Source organism: Meles meles, chromosome 3, assembly GCF_922984935.1.
Source record: "Meles meles chromosome 3, mMelMel3.1 paternal haplotype, whole genome shotgun sequence".
NCBI classification, from domain to species: domain Eukaryota; kingdom Metazoa; phylum Chordata; class Mammalia; order Carnivora; family Mustelidae; genus Meles; species Meles meles.
In genome coordinates, this window is record NC_060068.1 from 91,680,413 (window position 1) to 91,699,471 (window position 19,059).

General features: G+C 35.8%; 1 protein-coding gene across 4 annotated transcripts in view; it reads right to left on the reverse strand.

Annotated features, from left to right (window-relative positions):
* The window catches only part of IPO11 (importin 11), a 213,336-nt gene that overhangs the window by 152,366 nt on the left and 41,911 nt on the right, over positions 1–19,059 (reverse strand). For all 4 annotated transcript variants that reach the window (XM_046000578.1, XM_046000580.1, XM_046000579.1 and 1 more), the window contains 4 exons: positions 16,133–16,205; positions 14,970–15,173; positions 5,020–5,152; positions 2,248–2,306 (listed from right to left, as the gene is read on the reverse strand). In XM_046000578.1, the coding sequence (XP_045856534.1) occupies positions 2,248–2,306; positions 5,020–5,152; positions 14,970–15,173; positions 16,133–16,205 (469 nt within the window). The remainder of the gene's footprint in view (positions 1–2,247; positions 2,307–5,019; positions 5,153–14,969; positions 15,174–16,132; positions 16,206–19,059) is intronic.

Genomic DNA, 19,059 nt, shown 5'->3' on the forward strand with positions numbered 1-19,059 from the left:
TTAAAATTCTGTTTTGTTTTCAACAAGACAATATACCCTAACTGCTACAAAACAGCATTGAACTAAGTAAAACCTGACATACTGTTTCAGCATACAGAAGAAAGACTCAAGGGAAAGCCAAAAACTCACAGAACATTGAGCGTTTCCACTAAAAACCACTATTCCACTTTACGGGAATGTGATTCAAATCGATTTATTTTTATTAAAAAAAAAAAACACTGATAAACACAAACTGTCAGTTATATAATTTAGGATATTCAGAATCATACTGCATATAAAAATAATTACTTAGTCTTCTGACCTACTGTTTCTACTCTATCACATATTCATTCATTTTACCAATAACTACTGAGCATTTACTATTGGCAGAAATTATTTCAAGCTCTGGAATGGAAAGTGAGTGAATTTATGCAACTTAATGCATTCCGGTGCAGGAATTTAGGAGAAGCTGCCTAAATGGTTTCTGGAAGTGTTTTATGGCAGTATGGCAATAAATATTAATAGTTAAAATATATCAGTATTAAAATTACGGCTGATTTTTGATATATATTTTGGCAATTTGATAATATGAATCAATGTTATCAATGTGCCTATACTTCAATCAACCATTTCCAATTCTAGTAATTTAGCCTGGAGAGGGCGTCAGAAAAGTACACAATGACACATTATATATCCAATGTTCATTCTGACATCACTGAATAACAATTAAAAACTGGAGACAACCTATATACCATCAGTGAATAACTAGGAATTATTTTTTTGGTAGTTATTATCATTACTTTTCTTTTTTTTTAATTATTTTTATTAATATATAATGTATTATTTACCCCAGGGGTACAGGTCTGTGATTCATCAGTCTTACACATTTCACAGCACTCACCATAGCACATACCCTCCCTAATGTCCATCATCCAGCCACCCTATCCTTCCCCTCCCACCCCCCAGCAACCCTCAGTTTTATCATTACTTTGCAATGAGTAAATGAGTCTCTTAAATACTATATTTAAGTCCTAGCTACAAAGGATAGCTGGGCAGGTAGGTTAGAGGAATCCTCTATTAACATTATCACTTTTTAAAAACTAGCTCACTCCCAGTAATCGCAAGAATCATTAAAAACATAACCTATATTACTGACATGAGAAAAATACCCATGAGAAAAATGACATACTAAGTTTAAGAAAAAGCAAGTCAAGAAACAGCATATGGGTCTTATTTACATAAAACTGAGGAAAAGAGAGGAGTATCTGAAAGACTATGTACAAAATATCTTAAAGTATACTTACAAATTTTAGCAATATCTTTGATACCAAGTTTTCAAATGACTTTATTTCCTTTCCTTCTGTATTTATCTTTTAAAAAAATTAGCATGTAACACTTTTTTAGAACAAAACAGCCATCACACTATAGTGATGTGAATCACAGCTTTTAAATTCCTTTAACAGTAGAATCATTATTGCAATCAAAATCTTAATGACAGCCATAGTACACTAAAGATTTAAAGCAAACAAACAGAGTAACTCTGGTAAAATCTGGTAAAGCAGACCCAAAGACTCAATTAGATATACATATTTCACAATTCCTGTTCAACGCCTCAAAGTAACCTACAGAAACCTATAGAAAGCAAGCCATAGAAACCTATGGAAAGAAGCATTTTAGCTGACTTAAACTCACTGTGAAAACTAACACAGATCTGAATAAATATGTAATACAATCTCATTTTGTCTCAGGATAAAATATATACAGCTATATACTCTAGTAGACAGAAATAGTAGATGATGCCATACAAACAATAAATATACATCACAAATGTTGGGCTTAACTATATATATATATAGTTAATATAGTATATATATTTTCAGTTGACTGCAAAGAGCACACATAAATGTTATGATCAAACAAAAGAATTCATTTTAAATATCTAGGTCCACAATGGACATAGAAATGTAGTAACAGTATTCAAATTCAAGAAGTTCACCTCAATTCAAATTATAAATAACACTCTCAATGTATCATGGCACTCGAGTACTGTCCTAGGCTTACTTCCTCCCCTTCACGAAGGAGCTGCTTTTCTGAAGAAAAGGCCGTATATCTAAAAAGTATAGTATAACATACCAAATGGTAAAAGGTCACTTAATAAAGGTCACTTAATCAATGAATGCCAAGTAAAAAGAATACGCTTTAAAACATTCAGGAAAATACAAAGCACTTTCCCAAAGCCAAAAAGAATCAGTAACTGCTTTCACTTACCATCACCTCCATATTCTTATGAGGTTCCACAAATCCATTAACAGTTAATTTACGCAGCACTGAAAAGTAAAATTGAGCTTTATTGCATCTAAATGCCTCATATTTTAACCTATCACAATCATAATCATAACAAAGACTCAGAATTTCAAAGCCTCATCAGGATTGGGGGTTACTCTAACTTTATCCTTTCATATAATAAAGAAAGGTAATCCCTGATCACTGGTTCCCTTCCAAGTAGGAAAGACAGAATGACAACAAAGTCTTTGTGACTCAAAAGCTATGCTCTTCTCACATATCTTAACTACTACTGTTTCTAAAACTGTACTGCAAAATTTAATTTAATTGCTATAACTGTCAGTACTTCTCATCTGCAATAACCCCTTTAAGTTGAAACTGAGAAAGTTATCTCTATTCAATAACCATGAAATATGTCTCAACAGTGACCAAAAAGCTTCATTAAGTTTTAGACTACATTAATGAAAATACAGTATCTCCTATAAAGGATATAGAAGCTGAACTATTTCTAAATCTGAAATAGACTACAGTGCTCAAGTATAAACAAACATCACATTTTATGAGTAACTGGTGTACACAGGGAGAGAAGCAGGATAAATGACTAGAAGTCAGATCTATATTTAAATCCTACCTCCAGTGTCTACAACTGTATTACTTTGGACAACTTTTCTAGATCTCACAGTCCCTGTCTGTAAACTACGGTTAGTAAGTTTTCATGGTTTATGACAGAATTCACTTAATTAATACATGCAAAACAGCACATATCAGTAACACAAAGATGACGGCAGCACCAGAGACTATAAAATTCAAGTCACACCACTTTAAGAAAACATTACAGATACTACTGCCATCTCTATGACTGAGAGTGAGGGTTCACGATGTGAAGCTCAAAGGCCATATACTAAAAATGGGTTTAGAGGGGGGTAACGGTTTAAAAACAAAAAAGGTTTAGAACGCAACTGTCTACAAAACTATCAGTTCCATAGTACAGTTATAGGCAACTCAAAAGTTACTGCATCATCATGGGAAAAAAAAGGATACAAATTGAGTCCCTTATTCTGGATTCATTTGTTCCCCTAAAAGTACTTGTTCCACATCACTTGGGATAGTCCTTTCTTTTCCCTTTGATCATTTGGTTAACTTCCACTTACCCTATGATGATTCTGGTTCAAACATCACTTTCTCAGCAGTCCTTTCTGACCACACTGTCAGTTACCATAATATTTTAAGACCAAGGTCACATGTCATTTTACATGTATTTGTGTAGCAATTTTATTATGTCTACCTAGTGTCAAACACCTAACCAATTTACTGAAATAATGTGTATGTGTGTATACACACACACACACACACACACACACACACACACACATGTCTAAGTGCACACAGGTATAGACTCAGATTACACATAACAAAAAATGTAGTCTTAAGTATTGCTCAAGTCACAGAAATTTACAGCTGGGCAGAACAAATATTTTAAAAGGAAACGCTATGGGATTTTTTCCGGGTCAAGATACCTTAGAAATGCTATGGTGTAGACTCCGAGACAGGGAAGTATTGAAAGGCTAAGCTCAGGCTAATGTAGAGTAGTGCTGCATCCTTTTTGTCAAAGTTACTCTTTGAAATCAGTAAGGTAAGAAAACCACAATCAAAAGCACTAGTGAAAATTCCTTAATCATTACATACAGAATTTACAAAAGTTTTGTACACATAACCTTACACCAGTTTCTCTAATTCTTTCTGGATAACCGTTTCTCTCTCTAAAGCCTTTTAATTTCTTTCTCAACGATGTTGACAAAACCATCTCCACTCATTTACATAATAACCACCTGTACAATGAATTTTACTTGTCAACAGTCCCTTAAATCATTCATGCTTTTGGTCTACAAGGTAGTTCACCAGAATGTGCTGAACAGTTTGAAGTCTGTGCATCCACTGTTTGATCAATGTTAAGTGATGCATGAGAACAGTGCCAAAGTGGAGAATGGCATCCTAAGGTACTAAGGGGACTATGGTAAAAGGGCTTATCAGTAAAGCCAAAGGATGCAAAATGAGCCACAGTAAGAGAACTAAAGGCTGCCTGAGACCAAACTAAGAAACAAAAACTAAAAAAGCTGAAGTGCCAGAAGAAAAGAGAGACTGGAAGACAAAGAGAATGAGCCAACTGTGAGTGTTTTATAAAGGAAAAGAATCTCAGAACACATCTGTCAAGGTAACCACCTCAGGGAAGGTAAAACAGAAATTTAGGCTAAGGGAGACCTAGAAGCAAAGCATAGGAAAACACAGGCCAAGATGGCATGCCATTAAGCACCTTCTAAAATCCAAGGGAGCCTGAGGTACAAACAAAAAAGCTGAGTTCTCATGAAAAACAGACCTGGGAGATAGAGCTCAACTAACACCTGAGGAATGAAGTTTAGTGAAGTTAGCACAGCAACAATAAGGATAGGAGCCCAGAAAGAGAAGTGTAAAGTAGAAGCAAAAAAAAATTGAAGTATTCGAAAGGAACATAGTCAGAGCCCTGAGACCCCAGAAATGTGGCTATAACATAAAACTATCCCACACTTTCACAAATTAGAGGAAAGGTCATTCTCACAAAAGAAAAACCAACAACAAATAAGGCATTGTTTGTGAGGGAGAGACTAATTAACCATTTACTCTCCCAGGGCAAGTGGGAGCAGATAATCCATCAGAGGAACTATGTGTTGACTCTTTTGAGGTATGTCATTTCCAAAATGAACATATCAAGTTTAATAGTACCTTTCAATGACAGCAGAGTTCGCTCTAGTGAACTTAGAACTGCAGCTTCACTGCCAGAAGAAACATGCTGAAGGAATGTGTCTGTATGGTGATTCCACAGAGAGCAGGCAAAATTATAAATTCCAGAAGCTAACTGCAAAGAAATATCAACAGATTCGTTCACAAAAAACAGATTTCAGTAGTCAACTAGATCGACACAGTAATACATTTCAGTTTTTAGGTCAGTTTTTAATTACAGTTTTCATGTCATTTTCAATGAGATGTGAAATAATTACGTCATTTATCATGTTTCAAACTTTTTAAGACAGAATGTACAGTATCAAGGACCGCTGCCTACTGCTGTGAACGCATATACACACCTAAAATATTTGTTTCTCTTGAAACAGAACTTAGTCTAATGCCCGCACTGCATTCTGACATTTTCTACTTACACCTTTTTCGTATACTAGTATGTTACAACACTCAGTTTTTTTAAAATAGTGACAAGACTGTCACTGAGTATAACATATAAAGCAATATACTAAGAAATACAAAAGAATCAGATTTCTGGGTTCTGCCAGTTCTACCCATTATGGTTTTGGGGCATTTAAAGCAGGAACATACAAACCGCAATGCTTGTCAGGCTGCTTTCCTAATATGTACTGATATTTACAAACCTCACTTTCACACTGGGATGCAATTGGCCTCTGCCACCCAGGTTGAGGCAGAACCATTTCCAGGGTTACCTTCAGCTTTTTTGTTTGTTTTTCCAGAAGGTCTAAGAGAAATCCAGCTGAGTCTATATGGCCATTTAATTTAAATAAAAATGAGATGAAAGTACACATGAATGACTAGTTGTCAGTAGCAAACTCTAGAATGCTTTTTCTTATTCCAGATAAAAGTACATTATTTCCACTAAACACCGGGTTTATAGTAATTTTAGGCATCAGAAACCAGTCAGAAATGCAATCTTTTAGATAAAATTTCTATTAAAAAATTTCATTTCTATTTTAATTCAGTAATTTTAATGGCCTGTGCTTACAGATGTAGGGAAAGAGCTTTGCCAAATCCCCCTGGTGACTCTGCACGTATCTACATAGGCGACAAAAGGCTTGAACCTCAACTAACAGGAGTATCAGCAGAACATATTACAATCCTCCTGGAAAACAAGAAATGCAAAGCCTGTAAGGAACTTCTACAAGACAACCTCCTGCTCACCTCTCACCTCCTGTGTTCTGATGAGATTTAAGTTTTCTGACCCATCCCCCTCAAAACAGAGCTGCAGAAAATAAAACCATTTAGTTACGGTCTAGAAGTGGCTCCTTAGCAATGGGGCATCCCACAATTTGCACCTGAGTCATTCAACCCATATTGCTTTGGTCATTCTTTTTGGTATGTGGAACAAAAATCACAAGGAGTTGGTACCAATGTATCTAATTTCTTTCCTTTATCCAAAGTAAGCAATAAACTGTTGGAATCTAAAAGGCCTCCTATCTTCACCAGCTGATCAGTCAGAGCTTTGTCCTCTCTTATCTTATGCATATGCTTGAAAGAGGTACAATGACTACTTATTAAGTAAATTCAGCATATTCTCAAATACATGCAGAATATTTTAGAGAGCAAAATCAAATTATTTAATCGTATGTTTCATGATAGTCAAAATAACGTAGTGATAATTAGCTCAATACTATTGTACAACAAGCAGCAATACCATTAAAAAGTTAAGGATCTAAAATTGGTTATCATCCTAGGGAACAATGCTATAAAAGAGAAGCAAACAGCCAATCTAATCAGAAGGGATATTATCTGAAGGAAAAAAAACACTCCAAAAAACATGTAAGCTTTACTTAGAACTACAGTGAACTTCAATATTTTTCTTAGTAAATCAAGTCCTTTCTAAGAATATGGGACTAAAATATCTGTCTAGAATTGGAAAATCCATTATCTTAATTTTTATTACACTTACTGGTAAATGTTAAGTTAGAGCATCCTATACTTTTCCAAACATATAAATCACCAAACTATTTGTCTGCCAGAATAAAGTGAAAGAAAAGAAAGGCATTTAGAGGCAGGGAAGGAGTAGTAATGGTACATACAGAAAACCTAAAAGCAAAGTTTTAAACTAAGTATAATTTCTTATTGCAGCAAATATTTCAACAAAGTAAACTGAAGTCTATAGCCCTGGCCATAATTTTTAGACCCATTTTATACTTATGTACTAAATAAGATCTAAGGGGAGACATACCCTAATTTCAAGTAAGAACAAAAAATTATTACACTCTAAAGCAGTCTCTTGCTTACGACTTACTTTCCATCTCTCCTTCACAGCTCCTCCTTAAAACTATTTGTTTCAGGGCACCTGGGTAGCTGAGTCAGTTAAGCATCTGCCATTGGCTCAGGTCATGACCCCAGAGTCCTGGGATGGAATCCCACATCAGACTCCCTGCTCAACAGGGAGCCTGCTTCTCCCACTCCCTCTGATGCTCCCCCTGCTTGTTCTTGTTCTTTCCCCCTCTGTCAAATTAAATAAATAAATAAATAAAATCTTTTTTGAAATTTCTAAAAACTACTTGTTTCACATTAACTTCTACATATAGATTTCATCTAAAATGTTCAGAAGGTTTGTCTATGTTTTTTTTTTATCAGTGTTATTTGAAGTCCATTGAACTCTTGTAAAAGGTATTTCCAGGAAACAAGTATTCATGTAGGTTATGTTAATCACATGATAAAATTAACTAAGTTAACAACAGAATAAGAGTAGACACTTACTGAACCTACTCTGCACTAGGCAATGCTCTCAGCAGTTCACCTTTATCACCTTATTTAACCATCACAATCTAAAAAGTAGATATATTCCCTTTTCACAATAAGGAAACTAAGGTATTAAAAGGTTAAGTAACTTGCCCAAGAGCAAAGAGTGTAATTAGGAAGAGGAAGAGACAGGTCTGAAACCAAGGAAGGTGCTCAGCTTACATTTTTCAACCTCTGTGTTCTAAAGCTTCTTAATATAGTACATAGCAATTAACTACACAGTAATTTAGTAAAATAAACAAACATTAATTGTATAAATTCTGTTTAAACTTTCTAGTACCAAAATACAAATACTAAGTAGATACTATCCCATACACTCAGAATCAATATAGTAAATCCTATTCTCTAAAAGCTATGAAACAGTTCAATAATGGTAGAATCTTCTTTTCATAACAAAAAGGAAAACTGCCCCATACTCACCGAGATCAATACTGCTGTTAATATGGATGCAATAAACTGAATGAGAATCTCACCTAACAAATTCTTCCATAAGTCTCAACACTCCTTTGTACAACACTCAACAGAAAAACACGAACTTTTGTTCTATTACTTATATGAAGTACCTACGCAAGAGAGTTAATATAAATTGAACACTGTTCATATACAAATATATAGTCTTTGTATGTATATAAAATTTGGAGCAAGTCCCATTCATCAATCCTAAGAGTCAGTGCCTTTCATCTAATTCTCAATGTACTCCTCTAGCAATACCTGCCAGACTCAATAAAGAAAACAACAGTAACCATTCCCTAGTTCCTTAATTAAAAAGTGGTATTAAGCTAGAGGGAAAAAAGCTGACCAAATGGAATCTGACACCAGCTGAAGAAAAAAACTTGTAAGGGATAATCTACCACTCTAAATCACCGGCATAACATAACTGAACTCGAGGTTCATCACTGGGGGTGCATCAAATATAACACAACCCAAGAAAGTGTTGAAAGCAAAGAACTTTGTATTATTTGTTACAAATAAGGAAATAAGGATCTAGCTCTCAAACCACTCTCCCCATGAGGTTAGTGCCTTTATTCAATGTATGAGGGGGCAGGAGCAGGAGCTCACATAAGCACCCTGGTTCGACTGTGCTTGTCTAACATGTCAACATGCCTGCTGGTACATATGTCCTATCTTCAAAAACTGGCAGAAAGCTCTGCCCACAGGAGAAGGCCTTAGAATTATAATGAACTAAAGCTAACTTCAGGACAATGCAGGGGGTCTTCTGCACAAGTCCTCACTTCTAATCCAGCTCACATAGGAGCTATCAGGGGAGATAGCTAGCAAGGAGCTCTCACGTGAAACACCTGGTTGGGCCTCCCCTTGGCTGAAACTGTTGGTTTTGCAAAACAAAATACATTCCTTCCCTGCTTTTGGCCCTTCCCCTCCTTCGTTCTGCTGATAGGTTTCAGCTTTAGGCTGTCTTACTTGAGACCTCTTCTGTAACTTCCTGTTGCATTCTAGCTAACAAAAACAAGTCAGATTTATTTTCAAGGTACTTTACACTAACATTAATAAAATGGCAAAACTAGTTTAACTGTTACAATTTTTTCAGGCACACTTCTATTACCAGGAGAATACCCCTTTAGAGAGACCATATGAAAATAAGCTATTTAACGAAGAAACGTTTTAGGTACTGGTTCACAAAAACCACAAACACTTGCATATTCTTTTTCTAAACCAGAAGAAACACTGCCACCCACTGACTGCTGAGTGATTTTTTAACTATAAGTACAAAGCCTTCACTCCTTGAATGTCAAAAAGGAACCATTACAGAAGTTTTATTTCTTTTAGCATTTAAAATATTCTTACACCTTTTTAGCTTCCAGATCATGGTTCTCACAATTTTCTCCTAAGAAACACTACCAGTGAAAAACTCTTAAATCAAAGTCCTGTAATTCATCGCTAACAGTGGGGCACAATATATTACCCATAATCTATAGCTGTCAAACCTGCTTGACCTTAATCTCAACAACAAGGAACATAATCAAGAGATGTAGAATGTACAAAATCCTGTAAGACAAGTCAGCCAATTCTTTCACCAAGTGGCATGAAAAAAAAAAAAAAAAAAAAGAAAAAGGAAATGAATACTATTCTAAATTAAAAGACACTTGAAAGACAACCAAACATACCCACCTTATTCAATTTTCTGGCTCACACAAACCACTTGTTAGAGTATATTTGAGAACAATGTAGAAAACTTGCTGAAAGTATTAAATGGTACTAAAATCACTATTTTTATTTTTCTAGGTTTGATAAAATTAAACAAATTAAGTATCCTTTTACAGATGAATACTCAAGTATTTATCACTAAATACTTTAAACACCTTAGAAAAAAAACATAAAAAAACAAAAACAGCAAAATGTTAACTGCCAAATCTAAGTGATGGGTATATGGCAGTTTGTATTTTTCATTTGCCATCTACATGTTTTAAAAATTTAAAAGAAAAAAAATTCAAAATAAGAAATTTTAAAAATGTCTGTATGACCAAAAAACATAGTTATTTTGGTAGTAATCAGTTTTTGTTTTAATACAAGGCTTAAATATAAATTTGCTTCCATTGAACCACATGTATATGGTTCAATGGAGAGAGATATATATATGTGTGTGTATAGATACACACACACATATATATATCTCTACCAAATGTCTCAGGACAGAAGCTCCAGTGGGTACAAGATCTATCACAAAAACAATTTCCAATCAAACTGCCAAAGTCTGTCAACAAATATTTACTTATTTCCATTGAGGGACATTCCTAAAGACCTATAGCATCTGTTACCTACATCTCTTTTTAGTAAACCCTCATTTTCTTTTTGTTCTCAAACCTGCCACTGGTATAGCTGAAGCCCAGGAGGGTCATGGGCTTGATCTTACAGTTCCCTAAGTCCTCTAAACCTTGCACAGTCACAGCCTGTGTTCTGCCACTGGTACCTAAATGATGCTCTCATGTATTTAAAGAATCACAATTTGTGAAGGGGAAGAAAAAGGTCAAACTACCCTTCTTCCCACTGGGACCTTATCCTTGTTCACAGATGTATTTCAGGCATCTAATACAGTGACCAGCAGAGTAGGAACCCAATTATTTGTCTTGTGGCTAGAACAAACAACACTACTTCAAGAGCAATTTACGAAGAGAGTTTAGTAGTAAATTTTTTTGAGCTTTTACTCTCCTTTTCCTGAGTCCCTCTTTCTAGGACCCAGGCAATGGTTTGTATTCTACAGAAAAGACAAGCACCATGCTATACTAAAAATCTCTTCTGTTCAGTGCACAGTTCCCCCCGACCTTTTTCTGGCTCACGCTAGCCCAATGAGTCTCTCTCCTCCCTTAAAAGTTCCCACCAAGGGCGCCTGGGTGGCTCAGTGGGTTAAAGCCTCTGCCTTCGGCTCAGGTCATGATCCCAGGGTCCTGGGATTGAGCCCCACATCCGGCTCTCTGCTCAGCGGGGAGCCTGCTTCCCCTTCTCTCTCTGCCTGCCTCTCTGACCACTTGTGATCTGTCTGTCAAATAAATAAATAAAATCTTAAAAAAAAAAAAATTTGGCAGAGCAAGAGACAAGATCTAGAATCAATATGGCACTTAGTGAGGCAATCAGAAACACCCAAATGAAACTGAAAACAGGGTGCCTGGGTGGCTCAGTTGAGTTAGGCTACTGCCTTCAGCCCGGGTCATGATCCCAGAGTCCCGGGATCCAGTCCCGCATTGGGCTCCTGGCTCTATGGGGGATCTGCTGCTCCCTCTGATCTTCTCCCCTCTTATGCTCTCTTTCTCTCTCTCAAATAAATAAATAGAATCTTAAAAACAAAGAACAAAAACAAACAAACTGAAAACAAGCTATTTCACCTATTTACTGATTTGCTTAGAAACACACATTTATGGGGTGCCTGGGTGGCTCAGTTAAGCATCTGCTTTCAGCTCAGGCTATCCCATGGGTCCTGGAACTGAGCCCCACATCGGGCTCCTTAATCAGTGAGGAGTCTACATGTCCCTCTCCTTTTCTCCCTCTGCCCCTCTGCCTTCCCCCACCCCAGGTCATGCTCTCTCTCATTCGCACTCTCTCTCAAATAAATAAAATCTTAAAAACAAACAAACAAACACATATTTATGTTTTAAGGAAATTTTACTACAGTATAATATCCTGAAGGCTAGAGTTATAACCATGTAAGTGGCTCCTTGGTACACTCACATATTTAACATTCATAATTTCAACTATTTGGGAATTTTCCCTAGGGATCATATCATGAAGTTAGAGGTTTCCAGAGTAAGTATGAAAGTCTCCGCTACTAGGCTGAGTGATCTTAACACTAACCAATCCATCTCAAAGTAGCTATGTGGCTCCACTTTGTTAGCTTATTTAGAACACATACCAACTCATCAGAAAGACTATTCTGAAGTGTGACTGACCTTTGAACAACATGAGGATTAGGGGCAACACCCACCTCCACATACAGTCGAAAATTTGTGAATAACTTTTGACTCCCCCAAAACCTAACTGTGAATAGTCTACTGTCGACTGGAAGCCTTCCTGGTAACATAACAGTTGATTAACACATGTATTTTGTATGTTGTATGTATTATATACTGTATTCTTACAATAAAGTTAGAGAAAGAGAACGTACTACAAAAATAATAAGAACATTTACAGAACTGTACTGTAAAAAGATTCCATATGTAAGTGGACCTGCGCAGTTCAAACCTGCGCTGTTCGAGAGTCAACTATATTGTAATGTGGTTTCACCTTGCTTCTGTTTCCTTTTACCCCTATCAAGCAAACAATACACATCCATTCAATGGGAATTTATTCATCATCAACCCTTCAGTTTTCAAAAATTTCTAAGTTTTAGCCTTAAGAGTTAACATCAACATTCTTACATTCAGGTTTCTATGAAAAGCATAGTTTTATAAAAAATCCATTTTGTATCAAATCAAGCTCAATTTTGTGACTGCCAACAATTTTCTCTCAACTGCTGTTTCTATAATACGGCACCCCTCAAAAGAACATAATTTATTTTAATGTGAAAGAAAAAGAGGATATAGAAATATCCTCTTAAATATGGGTTGCACTGAGCAGCAGGTTCTACTTTTAAGTGTATGCTGCACTCCTTTGCTAAAAGAACTACCTCAACTATGACCTCACATTTTTTATGTGGGAAATTAATTCAGTATATGAAGACCACTTAGCATCACAGTAAAAGTATTTTTAAAAGAACTTTCCTATACTTCAGATTACCAAAATAATAGGGGCTACTTTATTAACTAGCAAAACTGTTTTTTATAAGAATGTCTTCCTACATATACTACCTTCAATTCAATTACACATCTTAAACCCCATCAAACCCATCAGACATGATTGTATTTCCCTCTAAACTATGTTCTGTGTTTCTAGGTTCAGCCACTCCAATCCATACTGAAAGGTGCTAAGCCGAATTTTTTTCCAGGTATCTTAGGATATGTATATCCTCCCAAAATTCCTGCTCTTTTATACTATGCCACTTTGAAATCTGGAAGGTACCTAAGAACAAGTCTCCTCTTCTACTTATTCATTTAAGAGTTATTGAGCACCACCCACTTTTCTGCATCCTTCTGAGCTTGACAGTAAGACTATAACAATAAAGACTACAATTTTCTCTCTCAAGAAACTCACAGTGAAGTAGATCTCAGAAAGATAAGTCAACAATTCTAAGTCAGCACCATGGAATAAATACGATGCCTGAAGTACATACAGGATGCTAGGAAGACCTGTATTTTACAACATACAGAGAGAAAACAGGCTCCTCATATTACAAGAAAACTGACCAAGAAAGTTGAAGGGCTCAGAAAGCTAACTCAAACAAGCTATCCAGAATACAGTCTCTGATTAGATACAATTCTTAGAGACTGCTTAGGCTGAATATAATTTATACCTGAAAACTAAAGCAACACATTAGGAGAGTACAACTTGAGAAAGCTGAACTACGAATTCAGACTTCTGAGGAAGAGTACTCTTTCATAAAATAATAGCAACCCTCAACCTTCTAGACATTTGACTAGGGAAAAGAGCCTATATAAAAGTAAGTGGAAGAGTATAAGATGGAGATAAAGTTGAGCAAAATCAGCAAGAAATTCACAGAAAGATCTGAGAGAATAAACAGTCCACTTCTTAAATCCTAGTTGGATAGCAAGCAAAAGCAATGATTTAGAAAACAACCTTCAACAAAAAGAATTTCTCTTACACTCAACATCCTTAGATAAACCTAATATTGGCTATTTAAACCAACTGGGTTCAAAGTAGAGAACCTAATGTGATTCTGGCTTAAACTCTGATATATGTAAGAATTATCTGGGAAGCCTGTTACAAATGCAGAGCCCCAAATTATATCTTCAAAGTAAGGATTACAAAGGCAAACAAGAACACTGTTAAAAATACTATGAGGGCACCTGGGTGGCTCAGTGGGTTAAGCCTCTGCCTTTGGCTCAGGTCGTGATCTTAGGGTCCTGGGATCGAGCCCCTCATCGGGCTCTCTGTTCTGCAGGGAGCCTGTTTCCCCCTTTACCTCTGCCTGCCTCTCTGCTTACTTGTGATATCTCTCTCTCTCTGTCTGTCAAATAAATTAAAAAAAAAAAAACTATGAGACTCAGTAGTGTTACATGGTACAGTACAAAATATTAGGTTGAACAATATGAAAATCGCTACTTTAATAAGGTGAAAAATAATTAAATACAAAAATGTCAAAGTGAATGAAAAAATGCAGTCTCTTCAAAAAATGGTGCTAAATACAAAAGGGCTCTCACCCACCACTTCTGTCAGACTCCTTCCCTACATCTGCCCTACAGGCATCAATTGCCCAGGAATGTCAATTTTAACTTTCTATATTCCAACTCTATCCTTCATAAGTGTTCTCTTTATCACAGCTTCTTGTTTCCATCTGAACCTCAAAAGCCTCAAAACGGTCTCTGCCTTCAGACCATTTCACTACCAATCAATCCCTGCTTATGGGCAACTAAGCAATCTTATTCATCACTCTCCAGTTTAAAATCTTTCAAATGTTACCTATTATTCTGAAGCTTTTAGGGCCACCGGAAAGAATTCATAGTCTTTGATTAAAATATTTAGAGGGGTAAAACTACAGGCATTTTCTTATCAGTAGCAGTTTTCATAATAAAATTTAACTATGTTAAATCACTTACATCATAAAACAATTTCCTATCAGCAGCCAGTCGTTTGGAAGCCAGAGTCTTGGTAACATGATAGAAGGTAAGTAATGCTCTGTGCTGTCGAAGATCATCTTGGACTTTCACAGATTCTATAAGAGTGGGAATCAGTTCAGGCCACTGTCTAGGACAGTCTAATCGAGCAACTTTCGCAATTAGCACTGCAATTTGAGTTGCAATCTAAAGAGAAAAAAATTAATCATCAAAAATAAACATACGTAATCAAATCAGCAGATAAGGAATGCATTCAGTTAGTTAGTTAGATGGTTAGACATTGGACAAAAGTAAATAAAATGTCCCTGAAAACTGCTTACTGAACATAGCAATTCACAAAGTATGGTCTATGAATCAAGGCTAGATTTTCTTATGTAACTTCTCCCAAAATAATATATTCCAACAGACTAAAGGAAGTAGATATGAAAATCTAGATGTCTTCTTTTAAATACCAGACACTATGGCAATATGCAAAAAAGCACAACAGTTTTATTCATCTCACTAAATATTTGGGGAAAGAGCTATGTTTCATTCCTTAAAATCTATTATGCTAACAACTGATGGTTTTATTATTTCAATTAATATTTTTCAATTTGTTTTCATTGCTAACACAGTAAGTATCAAAGATACAACACTTTTTAAGTATTCAAATTAATTAAGTGTAATAAATAGGAACTTGTAAAAATCTAAGGATTTTTTTAACTATAAGCAAAACTTACTCTTTTAAGCAAAATCGCACTCTGTAGGAAAAAAAAATTAACTGTGTAATCTATTTTCTAACCCCCTCAGTGTACACAGTGAGAATCAAAAATGTGATGGATGATGGAATAGAGAAGACATCTGATAGTGTAAAGAAAGGAGGGAGGAGAATAACAAATCATTAAAATTAATTTCTAAGACAATAAATATATAGAGACTTGCTTCCACTAGTGTGTATCTTAAAATGACTTCTGAATTTCAGAACAAGAGCTGAATATAACCAAAATTCTTAAGAGCAGGAACCGAATCTCAGAATTTAAAACCCATAAACATCACAAATGGACATTATAAAATTTCATTTTTAATGCCAAAAACAAAATTAATTTGGGAAAGAAGTAAAAAATAAGGCAAAAGAAAGAATACTTAGCTTTTGTTTTCGCACTAACCTGGTTTACTGGTTCATTGAAGTTGGTGATTAACCCTGCACGCAAAGTAGATTTCTCCTCCTCGGACAGAGCACTGTAAAAAGATTTATTTATTATGCAAAAGAATGCAACCTAAAAATAAACAATGGTAAACACTATTTTGAATTTTAACAATAAAAAGCCTTGGAACAAGTGATTCTGATTAGTTTTGCTAAACAAACAGAATTATTTCCATTACTTATAATATTGGCCCATCAAATAACTCATAAGCACAAAACTCCTTCACAAGGAGAATAAATATAAAGCACAAAATAGTAAACAGTGGAAAATAAGAGAAATCCAGAGTAAGAAATATGGTATTTTGACATTTCCTTAATGGGTATAAAAATAGTTGCCTAAAGGGACGCCTGGGTGGCTCAGTTGGTTAAGCGGCTGCCTTTGGCCCAGGTCATGATCCCAGCATTCTGGGATCGAGTCCCACATCCGACTCCTTGCTTGGCAGGGAGCCTGCTTCTCTCTCTGTCTCTGCCTGCCAGTCTGTCTGCATGTGCTTGCTCTTTCTCTCTCTCTGACAAATAAATAAATAAAATCTTAAAAAAAAAAAAAAATAGTTGCCTAAAAAAAAACTTAGTCGTTGCTAAATGAAATGAGTCTTCCATTGACTTCTTTTATAAAATCTGAGTGAGGTTATTCTATGGAGGATCAAGAATTAGAGGATATCTGAGATGAAGGACTTACTAGAAATCAAATAGTCTTAGCAGACAACAAAAAGAAATAAAAGGCATCCAAATCAGCAAAGAAGTCAAACTCTCACTCTTTGCAGATGATAAGATACTTCATATGGAAAACCCAAAAGAGTCCACCCCAAAACTGCTAGAACTCATACAGGAATTCAATAAAGTATCAGGATATAAAATCAATGTACAGAAATCATTTCTGTTGCATTTCTATACACCAACAAAACAGAAGAAAGAAATTAAGGAGTTGATTCCATTTAGAATTGCACCCAAAACCATAAGATGTCTGGGAATAAATCTAACCAAAGAGACAAAGAATCTGTACTCAGAAAGCTATAGAATACTCATGAAAGAAATTGAGGAAGACACAAAGAAATGGAAAGATGTTTCATGCTCATGGACTGAAAGAAGAAATACTGTGAAAATATCTATGCTACCTAGAGCAATCTACACATTTAATGCAATCCCTACCAAAACACCATCAACTTATTTCAAAGAAATAGAACAAATAATCCTGAAATTTATATGGAACCAGAAAAGACCCTGAATAGCCAGAGGAATGTTGAAAAAGAAAACCAGAGCTGGCAGCATCACAATTCCAGACTTCAAGCTCTATTACAAAGCTGTCATCATCAAGGCAGTATGGTACTCACACAAAAACAGACACATAGATCAATGGAACAGAATAGAGAGCCCAGAAATGGACCTTCAACTCTATGGTCAACTCATCTTTGACAAAGCAGGGAAGAATGTCCAACAGAAAAAATACAGTCTCTTCAACAAATGGTGTTGGGAAAATTGGACAGCCCCATGCAGAAGAATGGAACTGGACCACTTCCTTACACCACACACAAAAATAGACTCAAAATGGATGAAAGACCTCAATGTGAGACAAGAATCTATCAAAATCCTTGAGGAGAACACAGGCAGCAACTTCTTTGACCTCAGCCGCCCCAACTTCTTCCTAGAAACATCACCAAAGTCAAGGAAAGCAAAGGCAAAAATGAACTACTGGACTTCATCAAGATCAAAAGCTTTTGCACAGCAATGGAAAAAGTCAACAAAACCAAAGAAACAACCGAAAGAATGGGAGAAGATATTTGCAAATGATGTATCAAAGGGCTAGTATCCAAAATCTATAAAGAACTTTTCAAACTCAACAAAGAACAAATAATCCAACCAAGAAATGGGCAGAGGACATGAACAGACATTTCTGCAAAGAAGACATCCAGATGGCCAACAGACACATGAAAAAGTGCTCCACATCACTTGGCATCAGGGACATACAAATCAAAAACACAATGAGATGCCACCTCACACCAGTCAGAATGGCTAAAATTAATATGTCAGGAAACAACAGATGTTGCCGAGGATGCAGAGAAAGGGGAATCCTCCTATACTGTTGGTGAGAATGCAAGCTGCTGCAGCCACTCTGGAAAACAGTATGGAGTTTCCTCAAAAAATTGAAAATAGAGCTTCCTTACGACCCAGCAATCAAACAGAAAATCAACAAGGACACAGTGATTCTATATGAGACACTGGGCCAAAAAGACCTAAGAGATATATTCAGAACATTCCATCCTAAAGCAGCAGAATACACATTCTTTTCAAGTGCATATGGAACCTGATCTTCACAACAGATCACATACTAGGCCACAAAACAGGCCTCAACAATTTCAAAAAGACGTAAGTCATACCAGGCATCCTTTCTGAGCACAATGCTATGAAACTAGAAATCAATCTCAAGAAGAAATCTAGAAAGAACACAAATACAGGGAAGTTAAATAACATACTACTAAACAATTAATGGGTCAATCAGGAAATCAAAGGAGAAATTAAAAAAAATGCATAGACATGAAAATGAAAACACAATGGCCCAAAATCTTTGGGATGCAGCAAAAGCTGTTCTAGGAGGGAAGTTTATAGTCACACAGGCCTATTTCAAGAAGCCAGAAAAGTCTCAAATAAATAACCTAACCTTACATCTAAAAGAGCTAGAAAACAAACAAAACCCCAACCAGCAGAAGGAAGGAAATAGTAAAGATTGGAGCAGAAATAAATGAAATAAAAACTAAAAAAACAATAGAACACATCAATGAAGCCATGATGGCATTCTCTGAAAAGATCAACAAAACTGATAAACCTCTAGCCAGACCAGAAAAAGAAGAGAAAGGACTCAAAATCAGAAATGAATGAGAAGGAGTGCCTGGT